The sequence below is a fragment of the Ranitomeya variabilis genome, chromosome 2, assembly GCF_051348905.1.
Source record: "Ranitomeya variabilis isolate aRanVar5 chromosome 2, aRanVar5.hap1, whole genome shotgun sequence".
Lineage (NCBI taxonomy): Eukaryota > Metazoa > Chordata > Amphibia > Anura > Dendrobatidae > Ranitomeya > Ranitomeya variabilis.
The window spans coordinates 191,073,156-191,099,578 of NC_135233.1; the positions used below are offsets into that span (position 1 = coordinate 191,073,156).

A 26,423-nucleotide genomic window follows, 5' to 3' on the forward strand; every position below is an offset into this window, starting at 1 on the left:
ATTACCAATATATGGTCACTGTATGGTGGGAATATTGGTCCCACTACTACAGAGCTTTTAGTTAATGATCAGTGTGGTGGTATTATCACCATTGTATATCTGGTGATATTTGCCTGCTATATTCTAATATCATCAAATCTTAAATAGTGATATTATTGGAAATATAGGTAGTAGTATTGAATTCCTTCCGTCAGGGTATTGCAAGTAATAGACACCCCAATCTGGGGTAGGGAGCGAGGGCAGCATTGGCCTGTGTGCTTTTAAATGCCGGGGCTGGATTTTAGTCCCAGCCCATCCCTGCCCCCCTCTATAGACACTTAAGGGCAGCAGGAGGAGTCATTTGATCCATCTCAGAAGACAGATTTGTAGACTTTTTTGAGCAGTTTTTAAAGGTAAAATCAGTGTAAGGAGAAAAGAAGAAACTGATAACTTGGAAATAAGACTTTTTCTCAAATTGTATGAGAGTTTCTTATCTTATCTTTTACTATGAATTTATAAAAACAAATGAACAGCGCAGTTATTGGATAAGAATGATGGAGAATGTTGTAAACAATTACCGTACCTTTCTTAGCAATTTTGTAAATATTTGACTTGGATGAATATGTGTTTCTTTTGCCAATGATCGAACAGCAATAGGCCCAACCTGTAAAAGTAAAAATCATTAAAGCCAAATGCTAAAATCTTGTTTCGTTATTAATTATACAATGCTCTTACATTTCTTAAATGGTATAAACTGTACATATATACAAAAAAGATTGGCCACTTGCTTTTAAATATATTTATATCAACATGTATAAAGATTTTTAATATACCTCTACTTTGAGTTCTACCGCTTTTTCAGAGGTCTCCCACTGCTCTACCAGCCATAAACAATCTCCTCTTCACTGGTCATGTCTTGCTCACTGGCCATGTAATGTGATGCCCGGGGGGCACCGTCCCCACATATTTATTTCCTATTGAGCACTCCTGTCCATTGGTTTTTACTGTCTCTGTCTTCATATGGTGCACGTATCTGTCTGAGCACCACCATCTTTAAACCTTCCGTTTCACAAGTTCTAATTCCTTGGGCTGACACAGGGACAGGAGAAGCAGGGAGCTCCTTAGTAAACACTCTCCTTTACTGCAAAGATTCTACTGCATGTGACTATGAAATGGTGATGCAGCGCCCCAGGGTCCTGGTCGTTGCATTAATGTCATTTTCCTCTACGTGGGAGTGATGTTACGTTTGGAGGCAATGAAGGAGATCTCTTTACCAGGTATCACAAACATACAACACATTTCATCATCCAGGCCACTAAGGGGAGCTATGCTCCTATTTATTAGGGCACTCTTCACACTTAGGTAAAACTGGTTGCCTGGATAGGAAGTTAGTTAGTTGCTGGCTGAGCTTTGCTCAGGTAGTTGATCCCTGACAGGGGTGGGATCCTGTCAGAGGCCGAGACAGAAGGACACGGAGCTGTGCCTGCCCTGAGTGTGGCAGCTTCCAGAAAGAGACACTGAAGGAGAACTGTATTGTAGAGAGGGTGAAAAAGTCGTACTAAAGGAGTGGATATCAAAGGTGTTCTGCCCTACACAGGCTGCCTCCTTCTGAGGCACAGGATCCCGGTAGCTGGAAAACCGAGGGAGCAACAGTCCTTTATGCCTTGCTCCAGAGACCGGCAGGACAGCTAATTTCACGTTACCTGCCCGCCCTATACTCAGGAGGCAAGGTGGCACCCACGAGAGGCTGGGGCATGATAGAGATCCTGTAAAATGCCTCAAGTCACCGGTCATACAGGTTTGTCCTATCCATCTGGGGGACAGAGAGAGAGACGTAACATCTGTAACATCTTCAACAGTTGTGAGGACCTTATGAGATGCTTAGCAGTAAGGTACTAAAACACACGGCGCTAGAGGAAGGCTACTGATTTCCACCTGGATAAGGGGACTCTGGATTTGCCTCCAAACCGGCCAGACTCTGCCTACCCTGTGTTCTGGTACCCTGGACTGTGGATGCTGAAGCCTTCAGTAAAAGGTAAAGAGACTGCAACCTTGTGTCCTCGTTCTTCACTGCACCTCTCCCCATTCACCATCTAACACTGGGAAGCCCTGGGGATATACTTCACCTGTGGGAAGGTATCCCATCTAGCTGCCATAACATCACTCCAGCGGACCCCTTAAAGCAGCGTCGGTCACCCTGACCGAATACCACAGGTGGTGTCACAAACATTCCCCTTTAAAGACCTTTCCCTTTTACACGGATGTCCCTAGGGCCATGGACCGGGTCAGCCACCGTGACAACCCCCTGCGAACCGAAGGACCCAGTACTGAGTACACCTAGCCCTAGACGAGATGATCCAGTCACTTGTGCTAGAGACGCTAAATGTGGCAGCATGCAGACGTGTTTACTAGTATTCATGCACCGAATTGGCAATCTAGGACATCCACAGTAGAAACCAAAGTACAAGGAAGCACAAGAAGACATGGAGAAATGGGACATGAGATCCCCTTGGCTTGACCCACATGGGAAGCATTACATGACCAGTAAAGAAAGGGATGATAATGGGTAGCAGAGCATTAGAAGACTTTAGAAAGGCGGAACAGAAAAAACATCATGTGAATGGGGCTGAGAGTGGAAGGCTTTATTCACACTAATATTTTTCTTGTCCATATGCTTTTTGTTTAAAAAAATTGACTGCTAACATACAAGACAATGGAGCTATTTGCACTTCAGTATAATTTCACTTACCCGTCTGCATTCAAGGTTAAAAAAAACTCTATTCATGCTCTATTCTGGGTCTACTTTTATAAATAATCAGAAAAAACTGCATAGAGAAGCCATACACTCGCTTTCTGTTTTGACTGACCCATCTTTTGGTAAATCTCACATGATTGTGTAATATAACATTTTTCACAGCAATAATTCCATACATTAATTCTGAACGATGCAAGAAAGATGATATCACTGTCACTGTTCTTAGAACACTCTGCAAAATGTTTCATTTGGCCTTCTATTGGAAAAATAGAGTTCATGTTCCCAAAGAGAGGCAAACTCTCTCCAAGCCTGAAAAAAGCCCTAGTACAATCTATGTGTCTACGCGTTTCATCCATTTGGCTGCTGTAGCGTAGACTTACAGTACCAGAAGAAAAATTACGGAGGTTGCATAAAAATTATAGGACAACCTTATGATATAGTAGGCTACAAGTGATGGGACGTAAGGTGCCTATGGCACCTCAAGCTGCTTATGGCAAAAAAAAAACATATTTTTGTGACGTTTTGGTCCCCCTTAGAGGCTGCTTATATTTATTTTAGTTATATAGTTTATTATAACAGTATTTCTAAAATCAAGCTTTCGGGATGATACCTCTAAACTATCAATGTGTCAGATAATTCAGACAGTCTAGGAAAATAGTGGAATTTTGGTGAGTCTCTTTGGTATCTGGAGGACTTCACCATCAGGAGATAATGCACCAACTGCATAATCTGAATGTAGTTACGGATCCACTGCACAGAAACCATCTCTAATTCTAATAGATTCATTGTAGTAAAAGGTTTTAGAATTAGAGATGAAAGAACTTTTTTTGAATAGAAATAAATTGTACACACATTTGCCAAAATGCAGATTGTTTTTGTAATTCACTTCTGCACAGATTCAGCAAAATGGTAACCTGATGACCATGATTTTGCTGAACCATGAAGGGTCATCCAAAAGTTACAAATGAAAAAAAATACTTATGAACACTTTACGGTTCACCTCTCTGGTCCCTCTGGTCTTCACTGTTCCCTTTGCAGTTCTTGTTGCAATTTCCTATCATCGACACGAGCGATGAAATCCTGGTGCTCATCACGCTAAAGCCTCATAAGAGCCAGAAGTCCCGACATCGCTTGAGGACACCCAGGATTTCAGAGCTTGCAATGGCGATGAGAAGATGCAACAAGGGATAATGAGGAGCACAGGGGCCGGAGAGGTGAGCTGTAAGGTGAGTTGAAGGATTTTTTTCTATTACAAAGTATATTTCTTGTGCTATTGGGTCTTTTGAGACCGCAGAGCCTAAAAAGGAACATTCCATTCATAGAGAATAGCTTTACTGCAAATCACATTTCCCGGGAAAGTCCACTTAAAGGCCACCAATACTTATCACACTTCACTTTTACAAGTCTGTAATATGTTCACATTTGTCCATTAATAAGTGGCAATCCTGTGCAATACTCACTTGATCAATGATTTGAGTAGTAACTTCATAGTCCGATATATATATAATCACATTTCTTGAAGAACCTGATGAAGATGTTGCCAGCTGAAATCCATCTAACCAGTCTCCTAACAGACAGAAAAGAAAAATATATACATTTGTGCAAATACATTAGGCAACCAGTCACTGATTACAGATTTGTCTCTGGAGTAGAATGCTGGAAGCTTTGAGCTGGGGCTAAACAATTCCCATTGGGTGGCTCCAAAGTCAAGGTGTCCTAGTGAAGTAGGGAACAACATGATCCTGATTTGCACAACAGAGGACATAATAATCACCACACTTATTGTTCATTATAACATTACTGTTTGACTTCCATTGTCTGAAAAAATATATTCTAGGTTCTGGACGCTGGACAACCTCCTTATCTCCAGCAACATTACTTAGGGTACTGTCACACAGTGCAATTTTGATCGCTACGACGGTACGATTCGTGACGTTCTAGCGATATCGTTACGATATCGCAGTGTCTGACACGCAGCAGCGATCAGGGACCCTGCTGAGAATCGTACGTCGTAGCAGATCGTTTGGAACTTTCTTTCGTCGCTTGATCACCCGCTGACATCGCTGGATCGTTGTGTGTGACACCGATCCAGCGATGTGTTCGCTTGTAACCAGGGTAAACATCGGATAACTAAGCGCAGGGCCGCGCTTAGTAACCCGATGTTTACCCTGGTTACCAGCGTAAACGTAAAAAAAACAAACAGTACATACTTACATTCCGGTGTCTGTCCTCCGGCGTCTCAGCTTCTCTGCACTGTGAGCGCCTGCCGGCCGGAAAGCGAGCATGGCGGTGACGTCACCGCTCTGCTTTCCGGCTATGGTGCTTACACAGTGGAGAGAAGCAGAACGCCGGGGGACAGACACCGGAATGTAAGTATGTACTGGTTTTTTTTTTACGTTTACGCTGGTAACCAGGGTAAACATCGGGTTACTAAGCGCGGCCCTGCGCTTAGTAAACCGATGTTTACCCTGGTTACCCGGGGACTTCGGCATCGCTCCAGCGCCGTGATTGCAAAGTGTGACCGCAGTCTACGACACTGGAGCGATAATCATACGACGCTGCGACGTCACGGATCGTGCCGTCGTAGCGATCCAAATTGCACTGTGTGACAGTACCCTTAGACAATCAGTTAAAATGGTTGGAGAGGTGAAGTGTGGTTTAACGCAAGAGTTCTGCCTCCCTGTGAGATAATTCCAACGAAATTTGGCGTATTGCCAAGACACAGGCAAGTATTCTAATCAACCAATCATTCTGGAAGACCCAGCGCACTGTCCCGATCCATTTGCAGATGCTCTTAAAGAGGCCCATAACACCAAAATGTACTCCCAAATCACTAGATCACTCTATACCTATGTGACCAAACAGTCGCTCACATAGATTCCTAGCTAAGAAATCACTGTTTTGAAAAATGTTTAGGCTGTGTGCACATGTTGCGTTTTTGCTGTTCTTTTTCAGCGCACATCTGTCACATAACCTGAAGGGTTTCCTGATGCCAGGAACAGGACAGTGAATGGAATCCTTAAAGGGACTCTGTCACCTGAATTTGGAGGTAACAATTTTCAGTCATATGGGCGGGGTTTTCGGGTGTTTGATTCACCCTTTCCTTACCCGCTGGCTGCATGCTGGCTGCAATATTGGATTGAAGTTCATTCTCTGTCCTCCATAGTACACGCCTGCGCAACAGATTGCCTTGTGCAGGCATGTACTACGGAGAACAGAGAATGAACTTCAATCCAATATTGCAGCCAGCATGCAGCCAGCGGGTAAGGAAAGGGTGAATCAAACACCCGAAAAACCCGCCCATATGACTGAAAATTGTTCCCTCCAAATTCAGATGACAGAGTCTCTTTAAGTCTCAAGCACATGTTGATGATTTGGGGAAGATGTAAATCTGCATAATGTCAATTTTATAAGCATTTTTGCTGCAGATTTCACCAATACACATGAGAGGGGAAAATCTGCACCAAACCACAAGTAAAAAATGCAGCAAAAACACTTCAAAAATGCACATTCTTGCTACTCACGTTGTATATTCAAAACCTCACTAAAGCGGTTCCACCTGAACGTTGGAAAGCCAATGTTGTAGATATGAGTAATTAAACTTAGGCCACTTCCAGAAAGCTGAGCACGAGGTGTGTTAGCGTTAACATTTCTACCATAAAAAGGTTTCTATGAAACGTATGTCAAGTTAGCATGCAAACAAGGGAAATTCCGGTAACGACTAAGTGAACGAACAATGGGATTTTGCACAACTGAGGATTCTCCCTGAAACTTCTTGTGACCAAAGATGGCTCCACCTCTGTAATCTACAAAGAGGAAGAAGGAAAAGATCTCCTAAAAACATTAAGAGTGGAGCCAACACCAGTTTATCATTCTCTTCCAAAACCAAACCCTTCTCATGTCACCAAGGATTGGCATGATAATCGTGGTTAAAGAAAAAGTATTCTCTTAGATTACTTTTTTTTAGACCCCACATACAGTATTTGGAAGTCTGCTTCAATTCCTCTGTATAATATGTCTTTCATTAGTTTCTTTATTCTCATTTTTTCATACAAAGATTGGGACCTCATCTGCCAAATCTATCTCTAGTGTCAACTTTAAGACTACAAATTTGTGGAGAACCTACCGCCATCAAGATACCTTATTCTAATTGTAACCATTGTTACAATGGGTCCTTTTTAAATCAAACACTCTATTTGTAATATTTATTCTCCCTCTAGTCATAGTCAGACCTATCGCTAGATTCTTCAAATATTGAGGCGTTAGCCCCTAACTTACGTGGCTTCACATGTCTTGCACAATGTTTAAAGATTCTTAGTAGGTAAAATCATGTTTTTGTTATTCCCATCTGCACCACACACTTTAGAATGAAGAATGTTCCAGAAGCCAACTATTCAGCCTGTCTGCATGGTTGTATATTAGGGATGCCCCCTACAGAAAGGAACAAAGACACACAGGCCACACCAGATGTAGGACACAAATGCTAATGTAGGCTTTATACATGAGATGCAGCCTGCATGTCTTCCTCTGCTTACTGTCACTGAATGGAAACATTGATTCCTGAAGCTGAACACTTTGCAGGTGAAATTAGTGCACTTACACTGATGAGCAAGCACATCTATAATCACAGAAAGCTATATGTAATATTTGCGCTAAGGACACCTATATGAAGCTATAAATAGTTAAAATGCTATTGCTAGGACATGTCATAAGCAAGGTTCTTCGTTAAAGACTAGGATTAACAAGATGTGTTTACCTTAATATCAAGGAAAAGGAAAACTGTATCCAGTGCTGGCATGCGGAAAGGTCCTTCACTCATGCACTTAAAGGTTGGTATCTGAAGCCTTCTCTGAATCTCTGTTCCAAAAATATCCAATATGTTGCAGAGCAAATGGTGGTATAGGAGACGCTGTCCCGGCCGGTGACTAGCATACTCCCCCAGAGCTTGGTGACTGCCGTGAACAGGCAGTGGTGGCCACGTGTGTATAGCTAAAGCCGACAAGGTGCAGGACCTTGTGTGATGTCACAGTCACGTGATGTGTACACGTGACCAGCTACAGAGCTGCGGAGCTAAGGAGCTATGAATAGCACACAGGACCAACTAATCCTACGCGTTTCAGAGTCACTGACTCCTTCATCATCTATAATCACAACAATAAGATCAACATACTGGTGCTCCGTGCTGAGAAAGTCTGAGGCCAGCTCCTCACACTCCTCCGCCTCTTTTTCAGCACAGACACAGCACAGACACGGAAGACGTTTCACCTTCATGAGAATGAAACTTTAGATCATACAATTTCTTCAAAGCATATTCCACATATTCCTTGTGTATAAACTCCACAATCCCATTATCCTTGTGCACATCAGCATAGCAGACATCTCCAGCTTCTTTCATATGATCTTTCAGATCTTGCGCAATGCCTGGATGGGGAAGCCCTGAGATGAGTACTGTGTATTATTCGCTGGGACTGTTTCTCCCACGGGGTCCTCTATATCCACCCCCTGATCGCTGATTTGACATGGGAAACTCCACACAACCATCGAGACCTGAACTTGCTCCCTTTACATGCAAACACTGTGTCCTTTGCATCCCGTGGATCCTGGAAGCTGATGAAGGCAAACGATGTGATATCGCTTCCCCTGCTATCTGCCCTTACCAATGGAACAACTCCTTCAGCTCCTTCCCACGTACATCAACTGGTAAAATGCCCACATAAATGCACCCATCTCCAGAGCACTGACCCCCAGCCAGAGAGATGGTCACTTGATGGCCTGGTAAATGTTGTTCAAGGGGGACAATATCTTGGCTGACCAAGGTAAGTGTCCCAAAGTCCCTGAGCCTCATCCCTGATGCAATTTTCCTCCCCCAGGTCACGTTCCTTCATGGTAACAGTCATTGTATTTTGTGCATTACTCACTACTGGTGGGGTAACCAGTCCTTGGCTCCAGGTTACAACATTGGCCCAGTGGCACACCATTCCTGCTCCTAGGTTGTTTCCCAGCAAGACATCTATCGGTAGGTACCACCATTCCATGAATATGATCTCAGTCTAAATGTAGTTGGGACCTTTGAATGTTCAGAGATCCTCCTCCAGCTACGTTGACTCTCAAATGGCTGGAGACAACAATACATTAATCCAGTACTGCATGTTCTTTGATAAATGTGACTGAGGCTCTGGAATCATGGAGCCCCGCAGCCTCCACGCCCTCTTCCCAGACCATCTGCAGATGCTGGCTTATGGTCGCTGAGGTGTCCCATCTAGTCGGAACACTTGGTCTTGTACCGCTTATGCCTCTTCCTCTTCCAGTTGGGGTAGTGGGATCCTCTCTCCTTCAGCATTCCTGACCCATTGCAGTACATTGTTCACCAGTTGGGGACGTGGTTGATGTGGGCTAGAACATTCTCAATATTCCCTGGCAAAATGTCTCATGTGCCCACATTTATTGGCAGCTTAACCCCCCTCATCCCGATGAGGGCTGTGCTTGGGGGCTTGGAAAACTTTCCCACCTTTGCGAAGACCCAAATCCCCCCCAGCTCCTCCTCTCTCTGGTCCAGGAGTCTCGCTGGCATCCCTGTAAGCCATTGTTTCTGACTTGCTGGGGCTGCACTTCCACATGCACTTCCACAGTGGCTTTCTATCCGTCACCCATTCTTTTAAGTCCCCTGGGAACTTGGACATAAATTGTTCTAGCATGAGTATATATAAGACATAATCTGCTTGCCCAACCCCAAGTCCATTCTATCCACCTAGTGCATGCCGTACTTAATGTATTAGCAGACTCCGGGTGTGTGTGTTTTAATAATCACCTAGGAAGGTTAACAAATTAACAATGCAACTATTCTTATTCCTTACATCCATCTTAGGTCATGGTCATAGGGATGCCCCCTGCAGAGAGGAACAAAAACACAAATGCCCCCACAAGGTGTAGGACAGAAACGCTAATGTAGGCCTCATGTATACAAACCGCACCTCTTTCTCTGTTTACGGTCACTGAATGGAAACATTTGAAGACTTTCCAGGTGAAATTAGTGCACTTAAACTGACCTGCAAGCAAATCTCTACTAAACACAGCAATAAGATCGATGTACCTGTGTCCTGCTACTCACGCCTAACAAATGGTCCATCCAACAATAGAGGAGGATCCAGACACAGTGACCATTGTACACTGTCAGGAGCCAGCAAATTGCAGTCACATTGAGAAACTGCAGAACTTTAGCTGAAGCATGGAAAGCACCTTTGCAAGCAACTCCTATTTATATATTGATAAATGTTGAAATTTCTCAAATCTATTACATATTACTTAAAACAATAAAGCATATTTTCTTAAGGAGAAAAGAGTAAAGCCTATACCTCAAAACAACTATCTAATTTAACTGAAAAACAATAACGTTAAAAAGATTCTAAACCCTAAATTAATAGCCGGTGCAATCATATAGTACTATGACTCCTGATTACAGATGGAAAAATCAGTTTGAAGCTAATAGAATTTTCTAAGAATTTCACAAAAAATCTGATTTACCAGAATACTTTTTTTCCACAATTCCATACGCTAAAATAGAGACAAATTATGACCGTTGGGCCATCATTTTCCTGGATTCTTTTTACCTTCTTCACACCTCACCTGTCCTGCTTCCGCTGCTCCCTGTTGGGCGCAAATTTGTCAAGTTCGGCAAACTTCTAGAAACAAAAAATCAAATTGCAAATACTCCAATGGCCCTGAAAATATGTGTTTAACACTCTAATGTCTCCTAGAACTGTATCTAACACCTTTCAATCTCTTTAACACAAACACACTAAATAATGCCAAAGATATCTCATGACTGAAAGCAATAGTGACTTGTCAATGAGAGACTGATGGAAAACAGTGAGCAGGAGAGCTGTGAGTGCAGCGCTCTCTTACTGCACTAGAAAATCATTAACATACAAGTTCAAATATGAATTTCTCTAACACAGCAAAATTATTTCTACAAAAAATGTAAGGATTTATTGAGCATTAAAAGACCTTGCTATAAATTCCATCAATTTGGGGATAAAAATCCGGATGACAGATTCTTTTTAAAGCACCACTCAGCGTTTTTTTTAGTATCACATCTAGAGTGGTATCACTAATGTATGTTCCCTGCCTGTAGTACTAGTCACCATGTTCTGCTGTTCTCAATACCGCTTCTGCCTTCTTCTGCAGGCTGTGACCTACCACATCTCTCCAATGTTTGCTCGGCGAGCCATAGGTCACTTCTTAATGTAAGTCTATGAGAGTCAGAACGAGTCTCATAGACTTACACTGAGAGCTTGTGACTGTTACCTCTGACGTGTGGTGAGTCAGGAGCTGAGGTCACAAGATGGCGGCGCAAGACTAGAGCGGCACTGGGGAGAGCAGAAGACAACAGCTACTTAAGTATTGTACTACAAGTCGGGAACAGACATTAGTGATACCACTCCAGCAGTGAAATTAAATTAAAAATGCCAGAGTGGTGCTTTAAACCCTCATCATACTTGGTCTTATTATTCTTAGAAGTAATTAAATCCCCAAAATTTATATATATATTCTTACAATTACCAAAACGTACAAACATGGAAGTCTCAAGTTCCACCCAAAACATTATTAATCAAAATGTTAGCGTAATTTATGAGTATGAACCCATGTTGGCCTCACACAAGAATAGCCGCTCATCATTTAACAAGTCCTGGCACTTTGGGTTATTCTCTCCATTTCCTAGACAGATTTGACTAGTAGTTCATGTAAATCTTCTATATAGACTTGGATGCATCACTAGCTTTTACGACAATTTCTCTCCCATTCTGTGATATTTCTGTTGTCACAAAGTCACTTTTTGACCTGCATAGTCTTCTATCAACTATGGAAAGAAAAACATTGTCGATGTTTCGACTTTCAAGCCTAGTAAAGACTATGAAGATTGAAGTGTTGCTTTGTGTATGAAGAAATAAAATAACTAATCCATGGTGAGTGCTGTAAAGATTTTTTCTCTGTGCAATATACTATACTAAAAGTTCACAAATGGACTATATGGACTGATAGTTCATGTAGAATAAGATTAAGGATGGTATGATCAGAAGCGCATCAGTCTCTGTCATGTTTTTCTCTCCATACTGGTCATGCCATTGTTTTTAACGTGTTGGTGAACAACTAAAAGATTATCTGTTTATACAGAACAAGGTGTTGGCATTTGTAGACTCCTGGTGGAAATCTGCTAAGAAAAGTAGCCGAGCACCAGCTATGGTGAGCTGACGGACTTTATTTCCTTTGTCAATATGATACGATTGGACCACCATTGTTAGTATCAAGTAGGAAACAACTTACCTATTTTAGGCAAAACAAAACCAACAGGATTCGGCCATAAGGCCTCAATAAAGTCCCACATCAATTTGCTGAATAAATTCTTTATAGGATGCAGTTGTGCTAAACTGGTAATAAAGACAGAGGTCTCATTTTCTATATTTTCCATGCGTATTCTGCAATAAAAGTATGTTGTTTGCAGTTAATATTTCTTGCTTATGTATTTATATTTGTATTACTGCATAAACATTAAAACTTTATTCGTTTTTCATACATGCAAAGGCAGGGGCTTACATAGAAATCATGGGGCCCCATAGCAGATGCCTAAATTTGTCAAATGATATTTGATGGAGTCACACAAGAGCATATCTCGCAACTTTTCAGCCCCTACAAAATAGTTTTGCTCCTATTGAAGCCTATTAGAATTTCCAGGCACTAAAATATCTCTTTAATGGCCCCCATAAAGTGTGATGCCAACAAAAGTGCCCCCAAAACACAATATGATACCACCGCAGTGAATTTGTGCACAGTGCCATCACAGTCACAGTATGATGGTACTACAGTACCCTTCAAAGTATGATACCCCCACAGTGACCCCAACACACTATGATGCCCCCACAGTGACCCCAACACACTATGATGCCCCCACAGTTACCCAAACACACTATGATGCTCCCACAGTTCCCCACACAATATGAAAAGCACCGTACACAGTAGTAAGGTCCTCCCACACAATATAATGGCCCTGACACAGTCCTCCATACAATTTGATATCCCTACATTCAGTATAATGGCCACCACACCCATCCACAGAGTATGGAGTATGATGGACCCCACACAACCCTCCAAACAGTTTAATGGCCCCCTACATAGCCCTCCAAACAGTACAATGGCCTCCACATAGCCCTGCAAAGAGTATAATGTCCTCCACTTGCCTCTCCCCATTCCCCTGCTGTGCTGGTCTCTGCTGAGTGTGTTCTGGATTTCCGCACAGCACAGTATTAATGAGACGACAGGCACACAGGGAGAATGATGAAGGAGGGGGAGTCAATTGATGCTCCCTTTTCCATCATTGCTTTCAACTGTATCTGCCTCCAGGACGCAGATACAGTTGAAAGTGTGATGCTGAGTGGGAAGGGGCCCGACACCACCACGTGGTCTGCTGCTATTAGTGGTACACCGCTGTGCAAAGGCTTAAGATAATGGTAACAGTTAAATATGCAAATCAAAAGATATTTTATGCGATTCTCTGTTATCCAACATTGCAAAAAAAAAAAATCAAACTGCTCATATTTGTAGCATCCTATATAACAATCGCCAGTTGGGATTTCCGGCCGCTGTCCCCGAATCCAAAAAGGCACCGCGGCAATATCACTTGCGCAAGGCACAGTTAGTGGAGCAAGGCCATGAACTGCGCCTGCGCAAGTGACATACAGGGGGTCCGGCGGTTGCTGGCCGGTGGTGCGGGTGTCTCCAGTGCCCAGCGGTGCTGCGTGGGTGTCCGGCACTACCCGGGCCCTGTCGACATTTTGGACAGGCCATAGCCCCAGAACTTCAACGGTTCCATGTGCGGTGGTCTCCAGGAATATGGGGGAGGCGCATGCACGGATGGTGATCTTGGGACCAAGATCTCTGCGCTGAAATCTCATCTCTCGAGATCTTGGTCCCGAGATCACCACCTGTGCATGTGCCACCCCCGGCAATGGCCATATTCCCGGAGACCACCGCACATGGAACCGTGGAAGACAACCATGTAGCACCGTTGGGCACCAGAGACACCCGCAGTACCGGCCAGCAACCGCTGGGCACCCGGAGACGCCCAGCAGCAGCACATGATCCCTGCAGCAGCACAAGACCCCAGCAGCAGTGTGCCACACATGGGAGTCCCCCCTCATCCCTGCCTGCAGCATCACCCCACAACTGCCTCCTCCAGCAGCGACCCTGGGACCCCGCATCACCGCAGCTACCACCCCCGGTAAGCAATAAGATGCAAGGATTATAAGAAGCACCACCATTTTATTAAAAAATATTTTTTTCTTATTTTTCTCCTCAAAATTTGGGGTGCGTTTTTATAATCCGAAAAATATGGTATGTTGGAAAGTGCAAACGGTGTAAGACATGTCCACTGCTCCTTTCAGCACCACTAAGCATACAGAGATATTAATTTCATCACCTATTTCTAGTATGTAATAAGAAGCTGTGATATCTCTGGAGAATTCCTGCAGGAGGTGCCATTAGTGAGGAGAGACTGCCATCTGCTGGACAGCCAAAATCAAGTGGAACCAAATTGTGCTGGAAGATTTGCAGGGGGAGTGGCTTCATGTGCTTGATTGGATCAGGTGACCCACAGAAAGGACGTCCCTGATTTAAAAGCCCTTCTTGCCAGACTATGAGGAGAATTGGCACCAGGGAAGAGAGTGAGCATATGTGCTCCAGAGACATCGCTGAGACCAGTGTGTCAGGCCTCAGCATGAAGTCTGTGCCATCCAGGTGCTGGTGACCACTTGGCAAGGTCCAGATTGCCCCCCGCAGGAGACTTCCAAGTACCGCCTACGTTGGTCAGAGCCAGGATCTGCAACCTGCGCTGGTCAAGCCTCTAAAACCTGACGTCGCCTGTCAAGAGCCGAGTCCTAATCCTCTCTGCCCCAAGCATAAGACTACTGCCAACGGTGAAGCCGAGAAAATCTGTGAGGAGAATGTGACGGGCGAGTTACCGAGAAACAGAGCTAGTGAACAGGGCCGTCACTTCCAGCTATCATCTACAGTAGTGGGGTCAGCAGGGACTAGGATTACAGTTTGGGAGGAGGCTGGTTGGTTCCTGGGTGGCTCAATAGGCTTTGATAGACTACGTCAAAAAGAGACTTGCGGCCTAGCGGGAAAACCCAGTGTCCCACACTAGGACCAAAGGTTCGAGAGAGAACTTATGTGAAAAGAACAATAACATTAAATAGTGAAATAATTTTTTGGTTCTTCTAAACTTATTGTTATTCTTTCTTCTGTTGATTTGCATCGCTACTAACACTAATTGTTTAAAGTTACTGCTGTATATAAATAGAATAATTTCAATCCTTGACTGTTTCCCGCCTCGTGATCTCTGCTTGTTGCATCCAGGCACCTTCATTACACTTCCATGCCCTTATTTAACATCTTATCGCTATATAGACATCAGACTAAAGTTTGACGAGCTTCCCATTCAGCCTCCTGGTTTCTGGCAGCGGCATTCTCCCTATTTCCAGTTGAATACATACAAATGCTTGGCTGAGTTCAGGTTTTCTTGCATTTAGAAAAAGGGAGAAATATTTGTAGGATGAAATCACATGTGTAAAAACATCTTTAGAATTAGCCTAGTAAAGAGGCCACATCTCAATGAAGTTGTCTGGCCATAGGGTACAAATCTGCACTCACTGCCTTAGGATATGGTCACAGAAGCCTTAACGTATGATTAAAGCTTGAGCAGAGTGTCAGCACCGTGTAATTTCTGTGATAAGAGAATCGTAACACAGGTGAGGAGAAAATGGAGAACAACATTTCTCCGTCATCTCCATTGTGTGAGTCATCCGAGTACAGTCTGATGCTGTACATGCACTCTTTGACCTGGATGGGTGAGTGTGATCAGATTCGCGCTAATCTGCACTGCGCCACAGAATAATATTGGTCTGAGTGCTATCCAATAAAATATCGGATAGCACTCGTCTGATATACACGCTCGTGTGAGCGAGCCCTTACAGTACAAGACAGCTAGCTGTGAGGATTCACCGGTGTTGGTGCCAGGAGTGGCGGGTGCGTGACCACAAGTATGCAAGTCCCATACATGCGGTCATGTGCTGTCTAGATGTGAGCAGCCATGCTCAATGCAAATGTATATAGTGTGGTCAGACACTTCTTCTCATAAGGTTGCTGGAAGCATGCAAATCATATACTTACAGTCACAGGACCGCCCGACTCCCAGCGCCTATACCGGGGAATCCTCACAGTGGGCAGTAAGTGCACTGAGAAGATTCATAAGTCTGCAGTCACACAGACTGACTGCAGACTTGTACCCTAATGCCGGACAAGCCTTTTACATCATATATGACATATATGTTTCTCTGCTCTACAGAAACTCATTGCTCTGCACTTCTCACATCTACTGCACTCCTTGGTCTTTTGATTGTTGCACAGTAGGTGTCCTTCTTTCTTACTTCTCAGTAAAGTGTCTAACAGAACTATAATGAGTTCACACTGTGCAGTCTATTCATATGTAAATCTTCACTGCAGCTTTTAGCTCAGAATCCCCTATAGATGCTACAATTATGCTAATCTAGTACTTGCTTGGTAATAATTCTCAGATGCTCTTCACTTACATACATGTCAGAAAAGAGTTGTATCTCTTGTAGCTTTTGCCACACAGATATCCTTCAGTCTTCACAATTATGTCTCACGCTTTGCATTTAAATGAATTTAAAATCAGAAAAAATTGTAAATTACCAACAAAGTTCTCCAAAGGCTTCAACAAGTACAACCGATTGGGCTTATGGATGAAGTACAGGATTCTTATATAAGTGTCCGTTCACATTACATACAGTACATAGGAAGAGCTTAGGTTGGAACAGTTTGTGATCCAACCCTGTGAGAGGTCTTCTTTCTTTCTTTCTTTCTTTCTTTCTTTCTTTCTTTCTTTCTTTCTTTCTTTCCTTCTTTCTTTTTAGTCAACTTATTTACAAATTTAGGTTGTATTATTAAGTAGCTTTTTGTCTTGTCTTTCTTTTTGCTCTTGCCAATTTTGTGCCAAATTCATCATAAATCAAAGATGCTTCATGTTTTTGCTTTATGTTTCATTTTGCACTTATCCTTCCAATAATCTGTAAAGTGCTGTATTAAAACGAAGAAAGCAATAAACCACGGTGAGGTGACCAGATAACACTCTGCTGGAATGACCCCTTCCCAACCTCCCAATACATGTACGCTACAAGTCAGGAGCGGGTGTGTAGAGCAGGAAAGCCCAGCGCGTGTCCTATCCTGTATCTGCCCCTAACAGCCACAGATGGAGTTGAGCTATGCCTGCGACTGTTATGCTACTAAATGTCTCTGACAATCTCTACATTAGCGTCCGGGGAAAAGGAGCAGAGATCACTATCACTGAAGGCATCAGAAATGTTCGCATGCAGATGTCAGAGTGTGACAAGGTCTGTCATGTACCTGCCCCTGAAGACAACAATTGTAGTGTGACTATTGACTTGGGTTTTAGTGCGTTTTATTGTATAATGGGAAATGTGTAAAATGTAACGTAAAATTCATAGAGTATTACAGGTACTAATGCTGCTCGGTGAGTACTGTATTGGTAATGCCTAAGGTAACCTGGTATACTCAGCTCAGGGGTAGGGACAGTATAAAACATAGTTTACTGCTCAGTGGTAGATAGGAACATTAGGGCAGATAGGCAGTGGAAGGCCTTAATGGTGTACAGTATAGAGATAGTGTAGGATATAGTTAAATGTTTGGGACCAGCGCAAGGTGGGAAGGGGTGGATCAAGCAAAAAGGGTAAGCATTCTCTAGTTCAGTCAGTTTGAGTTAGAGAAAATGTGAGTTTGTGTGAAGTTCAGGTTCAAGTTGCAGTGGGCTGGAAGCATGTGGAGTACACATAGTTCTGGCAGCATGAGCTTGTACCAGATGTCCTGCAGACATCCCTGTAACATACTGTCCCTATGGCCCGAAGAGGAAACCGGGAGGAGAAATGCGTGAGGGAATTGTAATAGAACTCGGGACTGTTGTTGTGGTGCCTGTGTCTGTAGCGCCACAAAATGCCTGCCTGTGTAATATAATTTATCTGTATTGCCAGCTGTGGTGAGGGCTAAGATCTCTGCTGTTATAACTGCATCCATCCATTTTACCCGATCCCTTACTGGGAGATTGTGCACTTTTACTTGAACCAGGAAGTGTGCACGATCCCTCAGGGGGAGGAGATGCTTCTGAGAGGTTGCCAAGTGCAGAGAAGTGAAGATATAGGAGGTAGCAACATGGAGGTCTGCAGGCAGAGGAGAGGAGCATGCTCTCCCTGCCAGGACAAGCTGCATGAGGCAGGGTATCAGTCGCTAGAGCACAGAGACTTCAAGAGTCCATGATAAACTGAAAGACTGATTGGTTTTCGTATAACGAGTAGAAGTGTGCTTCTGCTCAGAGGCTCAGCAGTGCATTAAATCAGGGACACTGCTGCTAGTGAGAGTGTTTTCCAGAGGATTCGAGCTGCCTGCTCACTGGAAGGGATCACGGATCCAGCAACTGTTTACCTTGGACTCTTGGGGTCCAATGAATTGTTTACCAAAGGTACAATTAGCAGCAGGAAGGTTACTCTAGTGTTTCCCTTTTGCGTGTCTACTCCCTGGTTTTGACTTGGCTTGTATCCTGACCTGCTTCTGCCTTCTGTCTTTGACTTATCAGCTCCTGACTGTTACTGACCTTTTGGCTTGTCTCTGACTCTGTGTTTTGTCTATTCCTTTGGTACTGCGCTACTGACTATATCTACCTGACTTGTTTGACTTTCCTGCTGCGCCCTAGTGGTAGCCTCGCTGCTGCGCGACAGGCCTGCTTTGTCTAGGTGCAGCCTTCCTTCCACTCTATAGCCATCTAGTGGAGCTTGCACCTTGCACCTGCATTGCAGCAGCGTGACACCAAGATGCTCACCACACTTTTAGATAAATGTCTTGAGGAGTATAGTATCCAAAATGTGGTCACTTGAGGGGGGTTTCCACTGTTTAGGCACATCAGCGGCTCTGCTAAAGACATAACATCCACTATGTGTTCCAGCCCTCCTCCAAAATTCAAATGGTGCTCCTTCCCTTCCAAGCCCTGCCATGAGCCAAACAGTAGTTTTTCTCCACATGTGGGTTATTGACGTTCTCAGAAGATTTTGCTCCTCACAATTTCCTGTCCATTTTCTAATGCTACCCTTGTGAAAATAAAAAATTGAGTCTAAAGCAAAATTTTTGTGGGCAAAATGTGATTTTCATTTTCACGGCTCAAAGTTATAAAATTCTGTGAAGCATCTGTGGGTTTAAGGTGCTCACCGTACATCTATATAAATTCCTTGAGGGGTACATTTTATAAAATGGGGTCACTTGTGAGTGGTTTCCATTGTTTAAGCACATCAGGGCTCTACAAATGAAACATGGTGTCAGCTATCTATTCTAGCCATTCCAAAACTCAAATGATGCTCTTTTCTTTCCTAGACGAACCACAGATAAACACACGGAGTATAAGTCCGATTTTGAAAAGGTAAAAAATACACGTTTTTATTCATAGAACAATCAACTACAGAGTTTGAAAACAATAAATAATCACAGATATAATATAGACAGCAAGCCCCCTGCGGCGGTGACCCCTTTGTACCTGATGAATGGGTAAGAGCTGTTGAACCGGGTTTAGTATAACACATGTCGATTGGGTAAGCGGTACCCCACTGTGGGTTTGATGGAATCTGACTGTTAGTCACCCGGTTTGAGATGCTCCTCTACCTTAAACATGCACTATTAGCACTTTAGGATGGAATATTATCAGTAAGTCATTGGGGCCGTCACTGCTGTGATTATTTCAGTGTTTTCTGTAAGTTCCCTTGCTGTCTATATTATATCTGTGATTATTTATTGTTTTCAAACTCTGTAGTTGTTATATGAATAAAAACGTGTATTTTTTACCTTTTCAAAATGGGACTTATACTCCGTATGTTATTCTCTGGTTCGTCTAACGTGCTTTTGGAGTGTCCTTGACTGTTTTAATTGATCTCTTATATGGTTACCTCTTTGACACTATACTAGTATGTGTGAGAGATCAAGCATTTTTGTCCATTGTGGGATGTCTTTATTATATTATTCTTTTCTTTCCTAGCCCTGCCGTGTACCTAAACAGTAATTTTCCACCATATATGGGATATCGGTGTACTGAGGATAAATTACACAATTAATTGTATGATCGATATCCTTTTGTTACCCTTGTGAAAAAGCAACATTTGGGGTAAAAGCAACATTTTTGTGGGAAAAAGTAAAATTTTCATCTTTTCTTCCACATTGCTTTAATTCCTGTGAAGCACCTGAAGGGTTAATACATTACTTGAATGTGATTTTGAGGACATTAAGAGGTGCAGTTTGTAGAATGGTGTCAATTATGGGAATTTTGTGTCACTTCAAATGTGAGGTGGTCCGTAAAAAAATTGATTTTGTAAATTATGTTTGAAAAATGAGAAATCACTGGTCAACTTTTAACACTTGTAACTTAATACAAGAAAAAATATGTTTAAAAAATGATGCTAATGTAAAGTAGACATGTGGGACATGTTATTAACTATAGTGTATTAAGTATCCTGGTTTAAGGGCATAAAAATTAAAATCTGAGGATTTAATTTTTCTTACCAAAATTCCGATATTTTCACAAATAAATGTATAAAATATAGTCCTAACTTTACCACTAATACAAAGCTAAATTTGTCACGAATAAACATTGTCAGAATCATAGGGATCCGTTGAAGCGTTCCAGAGTTATTACCACATAAAGAAACACTGGTCAGAATAGTAAAATTTGACCTAGTCATGAAGGTAAAAAGAGACTCAGGGGTAAAAGGGATAAAAAGAAAGCCCTGATATGATGTTCTGGATGAAAAAAATAAAATAGTTATGGCCCTGGGAAGGGAAGGCAAAAACAAAAACACAAAAAGTGAAATTGGCCACGTTTAAGGGGTTGGTATGACAACTGGATGCTCTCATGTGATTATATGAATGCTATCTTTTATCCGATTAGTACAATGCTGCATGACCATTTGGTCACTTCAAGACAAGTCCGGTGAGAGAGGAGGGATCTGCAGCTGCAATTTGTTCCTCTGTGTCAAGAAGCATAAAGGAGAAGAAATCTAGCTTGGTTGGGGTGCTTGTTGTTTCCATGCAACTACTGGGCTCTCCTTTTTGTGACATAAGGTCTTGATAGTAATCAGCTGGTGATAAGAATAATAATGTATCTTTCTCCTTGGTTCTCGAGCAGATATAATTGTTATATCCCTTTCCAAATACCAGAGGCACAACCTGAAACACCTTGAAACAGGACCCCAAAACTATCTTGTATCATTCATAGTGCAGGTTTCCGATGTGGGACTGGGAGACTATTTAGCCCTCCTAGCTCCAGGTCTCAGTGCAACCTCTCTACGTCATACAGTAATCCAATGAATATTAGAATTACAACATACCATATGATATTGAATGCGAAGTAAACGTGTATTTCCAGGTGGAGGCAGTATAACACCATTTATTTTTTTTGTTCTCCAAACATTATTATACTAGCAGTCTCAGATTTCATGTTGTTTAGATCTGAATTCTTATTTCAGAAACTAAATTACACTTTCTGTAAATTATAAAAATAGTGTTAACTTTTGTGCCCAAGTCACTTCTAGTCTCCAGGGCAACTTCTACATCCCCTATTTTTCCATTAGAGACAGAAATGTTAGCCATAGCAAGCACAGTTTTATATTGATGGTAAGGCTGACCAGATCTGACAAAGTTCCAATTCGCCAAATCCTGCGGAAATTCAGTTATTCACAACATATTCAATGTTCCTTGATGTGCTCTTGTGTGCCTACAGATCCCACTCGCCTCACTGCTCACCTGTCTGGTCACCCATGCTGCTCACAGTCCTCCACAGTTCTTCTCTGCATGTCCAGTGTCTTCACTCTAGATTGGGACTACAGGCAGCGACCAGGCCTCGAATGTCCCAGTGCACTGTGCCGACATGATGTATGATGTGGCATCACGATGCTATGATGTACGTTACAACCTTACAACGCGCAACAACCGTCGAGGTCTGGTCTTGGCCGGAAGTCCCAGCATAGCGCGAGGAATCTGGAGATGCAATAGCAGAAGGCATGGAGTACCAGGTTGCAAGCAGTCAGAAGCCTGGACGGCCAGACATCTGAGGTAATCATTTTTTATTTATTTGTTTGCCAACCTTCTACGATTTAGTGAAATTATAGGGAACAAAATCTGTAGAATACGAATTTTTGAGTATTGATTTTTTTCCAAGTAAAATTCAATTCCATTCGAATATATTCAAGTATCTCTAAATCAAAGGAAACAAAGCCATACGCTCTACTTACTTGGAGACGTTATGTACGGCATCTGGAAATTGACAAGCTGAAGCAATAACATATCCCTCATCTGCTGGAATAACACATATGCCTCCACCATTCATGATGTCTAAAAAATGAGGAAAGAGTTTGTTAAATGTCATTCCTCAGGGAGCATTTTCATCAACCTTGATAATACTAGGTATTTAAAAGGGAACTATTATCAGGTGAAAAGTGGCCAGTTTTGGATCATATTTTATTCCCGTTGCTGCCCTATATATTCTGCTTTTTTTAAATCTGTCATATGGTTCCAGAGATATGGACCTCATTATTTAGGGCTAATTTTTGTGGCCATTATTAAGGAGGCGTGGCTTATAGAGTAATTATGCAAAGCAGACTAAGGACCCACCCACAGGAATTCCTGTGTGCCACACCCCTTCGTGAAGTCTATGACTAACTAAAAAGGCCCATATCTCCAGAAAAAAAATACTCGGGAGATCAGCAGGAATAGAGTAAGAGCAAAATCTGTCCACTCTTGACATGATGACGGGTCCTCTTTAAGTGGAATAAATATGTATTTTCCTTATACACACTCACCTACTATTTTCTCTATAGATGAGATTTTCTTAGGAGGAAGTGTGCACGGCATACGACCTTGATGTAGCAGTGGATTTGGTAGAAAGGGTTCACCCCAAGGCAGATGGGGCGTCTCCACAGTCCCATTAAGTATGGAAGCCACAAAGCAGTAGAAGCTCACAACACCAAATAGGACACCGAAAGCAACAGTCCATTCCCATTTTAGAAAAGCCAGCATTTTCAGTAAAATAATTATTAGAAAAACCTCAAAAGTTAAAGAGTTTATGAACCAAACTTTGTTTAGCATAATCATGCAAACCGTGATAAAGCCGTGTAACACTAAAAAGCTTATTATCCCCAGTGCTACATAAAACGTCTTCACTGTCACATGTAAACAGAAATATCTCACCGTCCCAAACGTTATCCACCAGATTCCATAAAAGATCAAGGCACTGCTCTCCAAGGTTTTACCAGAAGAAGCCGACAGTAAGCCAGCTATGAGAACCATGATTCCAACCACGATGACCAAAATGAAGGCCGCTCGTGTTTCAATAATGATAGAAAAAGCTGCAAGGGTGTTAAATGCATGGCCAATAGCATCCACCTCCTTAAATCTATAGCCATCAGAATAGCAACAAAACGAGGTTTTCCTCTGCTTAAGATTAAGAAATCGAAGGCAGGAATTCATTATTTCAATTAGACCGTGCCTTTGGGAAGTCTGGAATTCTGCCTTTGATAAATAAAGCCTAAGAAACATGTAAAAGCCTGAAGCTATGAAGATAATTAAATTAATCACTTGTGGGGCAATATGGTCAATGCCACTTGGAAGGGTTAAAGAAGCGCAGTAAACAGCAAAAAGTAATGTATAGATGCCAAAGTAAAGGTTTTTCAGAGACATCATGCAAGCTAAAATGGCAAAAATGACTGCAAACACAACCACGAATGGGAGAGGAAGCAATGGGTCATTCGACAAGCTGGGCTGATTTAATAATGAATATCCTTCTGCAAACTTCAGAATGGACGAAAAGCTAAAGAAAGCTGCATTCCATATGTCACAGGCACAAAATGAAGCCACAGAGACTATGAGTTGGTACATTGCTGACGTGAACATCCAATGGGCATGGCCAAGAAGTAGAATCTTAGTAGTTCCCACAAGCTTTCCACAGATGACACTCGATGACACCATATTGGCCATAATCCCTGTCGCAATCAGATGGTTTCTCAAGAAATGGTTTTTGGAATGGACACAATTCTTAACCGGCTGAACAGCTTTTTTTCTCAAGATATTCCAAAATCTTAAAGCCACAAGATACAAACTTACGACTGTCACAATCATAAAGTTACATCCAATACCTGATGGACCAAGCGTTGGTTCATTACACATAGCGAGAACATGGAGGTTTGCCATGCCTAGCGCAAAGGCCATAATAGGTATGGGCCCTTGATTGTGAAGAGTCCCGACACATCCTATGATAAGAAAAGCGCAGGAAATGGCAAGCAAACCAGGAAATACGGCTTCACAAAACTGATCCGAAGCTGAAACGATCCTGTTATCTACCAAGATCTGTAAAATGCCAGAATTGCTCCAGAGAGCCGACACCGTCATGCAGAGCGTTAAAACCAAAGGATCGGGACTGAATTTTTTCTGAATTCCTAAAAGAAAAAGCGTGACAAAGAACGGTATGTTAGAGGAATTATGCTGCTCAACCAGTTCACAAAACCACCTGCAAATACAAGATCTGTTATTGATGTTATCATTATCACCACAAGTTACTGAAATCATTCACACTTATCTCTGCGTGAAACCTTATTATCAAGATGTAACACGTAAGAGGGGTAACATGTCTGGAGAATATAAATGTAGCAGCTGTGAAGCGTTTATTGTGTTGTGTATACATATAAATATATGTATACACAATACAATATATAGATACAATAATATATAGTATATATAGATATGATAATGATGTACTGTTTGGCTATGCTCACATGTTGCATTTTTGCTGCGTTTTTTTTCTGCAAGCAAAACTTGCTCTCTTAATAGTAAAGAATCTGCTTATGAAAAGCAAGTTTGCTGCATTATTACTGCTGTATTTGGTGCGTTTCTGCTTTTTTTCTTGCTGCGTTTTTTGGTGCTGTTTCTATGTATCATTTGTCTACAGTAACATCACAACTGGAATGAATGGGTTAATCCTGCGCTGACGGTATTCATGATGAAAGAAGAGGACGGGTATCCAGGAATGCGGTTTAATAGTCAACTCATTTCCAAGATACAAATTTATTCATCATGACAAACCACAGTGCGCAATACAAAAGAAACAATGCAGTATAACTACACAAGACATTCAAGCTGAGGGGCGTGTAGGTGACGGACACCGGATGTCATGTGATCAGAGACGGCACATGGCTTAAAAAAGAGTAAAATGTGAAAGAACCTTAAAGAAATTTAGCAAAATACGTTGTGATTGACAAATATAAAAAGTCTTTATTCTTGTTGATGTATGGAAATTAAAACATTCAACTGAAAATTGCGTAAGGATAAAATAAAATGAAATTTTTGGATACAAACTGGTCTCCGAATGATCCTTATTACCATAGGACCAAGGGCGACATCGTGAGCAGCTCATAAAGTGGTAGAAAAAAACAAAAGAAGAGGAATAAAAAAGGATCCAAAGGTCTGTTGGAGAGACAAAAGAAAAAAGAAAAAATATATATGCTGGGTATAGAGGGAGTCACATATTCAGCGTAGGCTGTGGTGCAATAAATAGACTATAATCGATAATATTACTCTATAGTGTGTGACAGAAATGAATAAAGGATAAAAATGTAAAAATGAATAAAATAAAATAAAAAATGTTTTCTGCATGATATTGAAATTATTTTTATATTTATATCTATAGTGTTAATAAATTAAGTTCACCAGGTAGTGTGTAGGGAGGGTGCGGAGTTTCATGTGTCAGGTGTGTGGGTCAGAAATAGCTTGTAAAACACAGGAGCGAAGCTTTATACTGGGGTCTATGATGAGAAAGTAAATACGAGGTCAGCAGAGTTCACTGACAAGTGTGGGAAATAGATTAGCATAAGAAGGTCAGAGACAGAAAGGCTTAAGAAGGCTTGAAAGTTGAAGATGGGCGAATCCGAACAGTAAAGTTCGGCGTCTGTACCAAACACCTACTGTTCGGGCATGGACATCGAACACAGACTTCACAAGGAAGTCCGTGTTACTGTTCAGGTTCGGCTGCCTGAACACCGTGTGTTTGTCGCTCTGTCATGTGCATGGCAGTGCAGAAAACACCAGTTTTGATCGGTGATGAAATCATCAGCAGCAGTCAGAGAGCTGCAATTTCCACACTGTCAAAAGACCGCATGAGCGCTCAGCTGTGATCGGAGGAATAAAGTTTAAAGGACCACTGTCACCCCCCCCCAGAGTCATTATATACTAAAAGAGCCACCTTGTGCAGCAGTAATGCTGCAGTCTAACAAGGTGGCTCTTTTAGTTTTTGATTCATTTATTACCTCAAAAAAGCGTTTAAAAAATTGGCCACACATACCAGATATTATGCCAGGAGGCGGTCCGAATCGTCCTCTATGAAGCTCCCAACTGCCGTCACTCTTCTCTTCAGGGGCGATGGTACCCGCCCCCTGAGCGCTGTTATCTTCTGAAATCCGGCGCCTGCGCTGTGCGTGCCTGCCTGGGGCCTGCGCAGTGTTCATTGTCAGTGCGGCCACACTGTTGC

At 42.3% G+C, this 26,423-nt stretch overlaps 1 protein-coding gene across 1 annotated transcript in view; it reads right to left on the bottom strand.

Moving 5' to 3' along the window:
* Positions 1-26,423, bottom strand: part of LOC143809222 (uncharacterized) — a 119,140-nt gene that overhangs the window by 37,941 nt on the left and 54,776 nt on the right. The window contains exons 3-7 of the mRNA XM_077292341.1: positions 22,708-24,339; positions 22,141-22,240; positions 12,056-12,207; positions 4,195-4,301; positions 563-643 (exon numbers count right to left, since the gene is read on the bottom strand). Coding sequence (XP_077148456.1) covers positions 563-643; positions 4,195-4,301; positions 12,056-12,207; positions 22,141-22,240; positions 22,708-24,339 — 2,072 coding nt within the window. The remainder of the gene's footprint in view (positions 1-562; positions 644-4,194; positions 4,302-12,055; positions 12,208-22,140; positions 22,241-22,707; positions 24,340-26,423) is intronic.